Genomic DNA, 4,952 nt, shown 5'->3' on the forward strand with positions numbered 1-4,952 from the left:
TTGCGCAGATCCACTCACAACACTCCCCCTGATCTAAGCATCACTTTTGAGATTTACAGACTATCCAGCCTCCTTAAAAACCTTGCGCGTCAGGAAAAAAGAGTGCTGGTTGCTATTTAATGACTTGTTGTGTGGAGGTTGAAACTGACGTGTTTTCTTGGTTTGCCTTGTAGTTCACATAGACTTCTTAAACCGATCTTATGGCATAGTTCTAGATGTCTTGGAGCAGCCAAAGTCTTGGTGAATAGATCTGCTAAGTTGTCCGTACTGCTAATCGGTCTAACTTCTATCTCCCCCTGATCTATGAGTTCTGTGGTGTAATAAAACTTGGGAGATACATGCTTGGTGGCATCAGACTTGATAAAGCCAGACGTGATTTGCTTAATACATGCTGAATTGTCTTCAAAGATCACAGTCGGAGGTTGTTGTATGGGTAATTCTAGACCCTGGCGGAGTTCTTTCATAAAAGTTCTGATCCAAGTGATCTCCTTTGCGGCTTCGTATAGAGCAATAATTTCAGATTGAGTAGTGGATGTAGCGACGATTGTCTGCTTCGTAGACCTCCAGCAAAATGCGGTTCCATTAACAGTAAATACATAGCCAGACTGTGATTTGCCACTAGCAAAATCTGAAAGATACCCGGCATCTGCAAATCCAACAATGTCCCACCTTTTCTTACTGTAGAGTAATCCCCAGTCCATCGTAAACTTCAGATATCGAAGTACATGTTTGATTCCATGCCAGTGACGTATCGTGGGATCGTGGGTGTGTCGTGCTAGCAGATTCACAGCAAAAGAAATGTCCGGTCGTGTGGTGTTCGCAAGATAAGATAAACTGCCTATGGCGGAGGAGTAGGGATGATGCATGGATAAAGGTAATTCTGTTTTCATACGTGGCCCATAGATATCCAACCCTAACTTTCGCACTTCTAGAGGGTTTCGACGAGTCCTCATACATTTGTCCATGCCAAATTTGGTGAGAATGTTCTGAATCAAGGTCGACTGATGAATAAAAACACCAGATTCGAGGTGTTCGACACTAATCCCTATACACGATCGTAAAGTTCCAAGATCGGTCATCTGAAAACTGGATTTAAGTTCCTGTTTGGCGGCGATTTGAGCGGATGTGTCACCAAATACATTAATGTCATCCACGTAAACACTAGTAATGACACGCCCCAATGACGTTTTCTTGAAGAAGACACAAGGATCTATGGTTGTGGTCTTGTACCCGTGCCTGGTGAGTTCCGTAGCAAGTTTGTTATACCACTGTCTGCCGCTTTGACGCAGACCGTAGAGCGATTTGGTTATCTTTACCACCGGGTTTCGAATATGTTTCGGCGATGACATTCCATCAGGTAGCTTCATATAGATCGTCTCGTGAAGATCACCATAAAGATACGCGGTGATGACATCCATGTTATCCATAGCAAAATCGAGTGTCCGAGCGAGGGCGAGTAGTAGACGATACGTTGGTTGGTCCAAGACCGGTGAATAGGTAGCAAACACATCAAATCCTGGTCGTTGATTGAATCCTTGCGCGACTAAACGTGCCTTATATCTAACAACCTTTCCATCCTTGAATTTCTTCACAAAAACCCATCGAAATCCTATCGCTTTCTGGTTTTTCGGTAGTTCCATCGGTTCTGAAAACACTTGTCGACCTCGTAGTGACTGTAATTCGGCTTGTATAGCTTGATTCCATGCATGCCACTCCAGAGATTTTCGACATTGAGCGACGGAGGTTGGGTTGTCGTCGGTAGACAAGGCGTGGTTGGCTGAGTCAAGATGAAAACAAGGGGAAAAGAGGGGTTTCTAAGCGGTTTTCTTCAATTCAACTTTTCAAAAAAAAAAAAAAACGTCAAACCAACAGTACTACCTGCTGCATCACTAGTACTCGAAGTACCCTTCTGAGACTCTTTTCGCTCTCTCAGAGCTGTCTGTCTCTTAGTCTCACGCTTCTTTTCAACCTCACCGAGTGGTTGATTCGACTCTATATCAGTCGATTCTTGAGTCCCTTTTTGAGAACGTCTTCTCTTCTTAGGTGACTCTAGGACATCATCTTGTGATTCCTGCGTGGTTTGTGATGGTGCAGCAGGAGTAGGTGATGGTTGACTTGGTAGTAATATGGGTACCATCTGCGAAGTAGTCCTTTTTGTCGGTGGATTGTAGGTGACCGATATGGGATGATAGATGTTTGATGCTTTCAGCTGCAATATACGTTGAAGATGACCTTCTGCCAATGAAGCGTCGTAGTCTTCAGTACTTTTTGGCGTAAATGCAGAAGTCAAAGTTCCTTGGTTGGATGTTATGAAATACGAAGGTTTCTTGAGTAGTGTAGGATAAATACTTTCGTTGAATCGACAGTCCTTGGATCGTGCAGTATATAAGCGGCCGGTTTCAGGGTCTAATACTTGAATGTTCTGTGTTCTATCGGCACCCACATAGATAGCAAGTCGACGAGTTCTCTCAAACTTGGTTTTCATCGAATTAGGTATTGGTGTAAACACTGCACTGCCAAAAACCTTGAAATGAGAAACCGAAGGTTTGTAGCCGTAGTAAGCCTCATCTGGCGACTGTTCGTTAAGAGCAGACATTGGCCACACAGATATAAGTGTGTTTGCGTGTAGCATAGCATGACCCCAACACTCTATAGGTAAATTGGATGCTAATAGTAATGATCTAGCCACAGTTGAGACCTTCTTATTGAAAGCCTCGGCGATGCCATTCTGCTGTGGTACATATGGTGTCGAATACTCGAGTGTGATACCATTAGCACTACAATAATCTTGAAAATCCTGAGATTTAAATTCAGCTGCATTGTCGAGTCGAATTGTTTGAATACGGTTTGTTGGGAATGGGCCTTGAAGTCGAAAAATGCTAGAGAGTATTGAAGCCATAGCTTTGCTTCTAGTGTCCATGAGCGTAACCACAGACTTTCGCGTTCTATAGTCAATGACCACAAGGGCATAACCACAGCCCATAGATTTAGGAGAGATGGGACCTTGAATATCAACGTCAATTCGCTCAAGGATTTGATAGTCTTTTCTTGGTGCGGTACCAAACTTGGCTCTAGTCATTTTTGAGATGTCACAAGTGCTGCAGTTGCTGTGTGTTGATCGTCGTGTTTGGAATATTCTTAACGGCAGGTCACGCGTGGCTTGATTGTGAATCATAGAGCGCATCGTAGTCGGAGACAGATGCCCCAGTCTGGAGTGCCAAATATGGTATGGTTCCGAATCATCTACATAAGCGCTAATTGGTGTATTGTCCTCAATCCGAATTTCTACATTGGTTATATCGATTACGGGGAGACCTCTATGATCCAGATTAACAGGAAATTGCCATTCCTTGTCGTAGTCGGTGGAAATATAAGGTAGACCAGAAGCCGGCTGGTGAAAGGAGTAGCTAGATTTATGAATATCCTTGATGGCGAGAATGTTTTGAGTAGACTTGGGCGCGTATTTGGCATTCTTGACACGTAGAATAATTGGTTTATCACGTAAGGGAGACCAAAGATGTAGAGTAACGGTTCCTTCACCTACAAAGATATACTTATATCCGGCAATAGTTTTAACCAAACCATCAGAGACCTCACGGTAGTTCTCAAATAGACTTTTGTCACTGAAAATGGAGTGAGTACTGCCAGAATCCAATAGTGCATGGTGTAGAGCGACTGGCAAAGTATTGTAGATTTCAACATCAGGGATTTCAACATCGATAATAGATTCATTATAGACCTCGATCATGAAGATAGATGGGATAGTTCCAGGAATGTGATAGTTGTCAGCACCACCCTGTTCTGCATAGTTGTTACTGGCAGGTGGTCTTGCAGCCTGTCGAGGATTATAAGGAGCAGCTTCATAGTCCATGTCAGCATCATCGTAGCGATCTTCCTGGGTTTTACTACGATGGGAAGGGCATGCATTCTTATGATGACCTTTGACTCCACATTTGTAGCAAAGATCTTGACTAATATCCCTACGACCAGGAGAGCTAGAATTTCCTCTAGAATGTCCGCCACGACCTCTCCCCCGTTGAGAATCACCACGACCTCTACTACGGTAGTTTCCACGTTGACCTCGCTTACCACGACCGGGACCACGACCACGGCCGCGACCTCTACCTCGGCCATCAGTAGCAAACGTGGCTGGCGGGGCCTTTCCCTTTTCATCTGTTGTTCTAGTATCAGCGGTTGTTGGACCCTTGGGTTTGAGTGGGCGGCCAAAAACGTCTTGTCCGTGAGTATTAGATTGACTTTCACAAGTAACTAAGTAGCTAATGACCTTGGCATATGTATTGTAGTTACTGTTTCCTTCAAGTAGTCGACGGAATATATCAGATCCATCGGGGAATCCATCGAAAGTCTTCAATAACAGTGCTGCGTCACTGTACAAATGTTCCGGAGGTTCAGGCAAAGCAGCAAGTTCGGCCTTCACGCGTTGAATAGCCTGATTGTAAGAGATGATCCTATCAAAGTCCTTGATCTTGATATCTTCCCAGTTCTTCTTTGTCATAGGAGCAGTTGCCTTGGAGATCATCTCGAAATTATTCTTTAGAGCATCCCAAAACGCCTTTGGCGACGCGTCAATATGTCCACGGTGATGATGAGTATGAGTAGTAGCCCATAAGATTGAGAATGCTGTATCCTTCATAGCTTGTTCGTCGATAGCTACAGGTGCGGTTGCGGGCGTGGCGGTGGCGCCGGTGGCCGGAGGTGCAGCAGATGCGGAAGTGGCGGGAGCAGGAGCATTAGTTGCTGGTGGATTCTCGTGATCGATGTATTTCTTGAGTTGACGACGACGGAGTTCAACAATCACGTCGTTTGACCAGTCTAGCCAATTCGAGCCAGATTCATTTAATTCGTTTCGGACATTATAATTCTTGCTTTTGAATTCGGAAGACATGTCGTTGTCTTGTGGGCTCATAACCTGTTGAGATAGCTTTGTCTAG

The 4,952-nt window shown here is 44.4% G+C and overlaps 1 protein-coding gene across 1 annotated transcript; it reads right to left on the minus strand.

Annotated features, from left to right (window-relative positions):
- Nucleotides 1–116: 116 nt before the first annotated feature.
- On the minus strand, nt 117–4,942 carry SmJEL517_g06294 (DNA-directed DNA polymerase; the record flags this gene model as incomplete). Its single annotated transcript, XM_031172220.1, has 2 exons — nt 1,867–4,942; nt 117–1,777 (listed from the first exon to the last, which is right to left on the minus strand). Exons 1-2 carry the CDS (start codon nt 4,925–4,927, stop codon nt 117–119), a joined length of 4,722 nt encoding a protein of 1,573 aa, XP_031021805.1. The 5' UTR covers nt 4,928–4,942.
- Between the last annotated feature and the right edge of the window lie 10 nt (nt 4,943–4,952).

Source organism: Synchytrium microbalum, assembly GCF_006535985.1.
Source record: "Synchytrium microbalum strain JEL517 chromosome Unknown SmJEL517_scf0122, whole genome shotgun sequence".
NCBI classification, from domain to species: Eukaryota; Fungi; Chytridiomycota; class Chytridiomycetes; order Synchytriales; family Synchytriaceae; genus Synchytrium; species Synchytrium microbalum.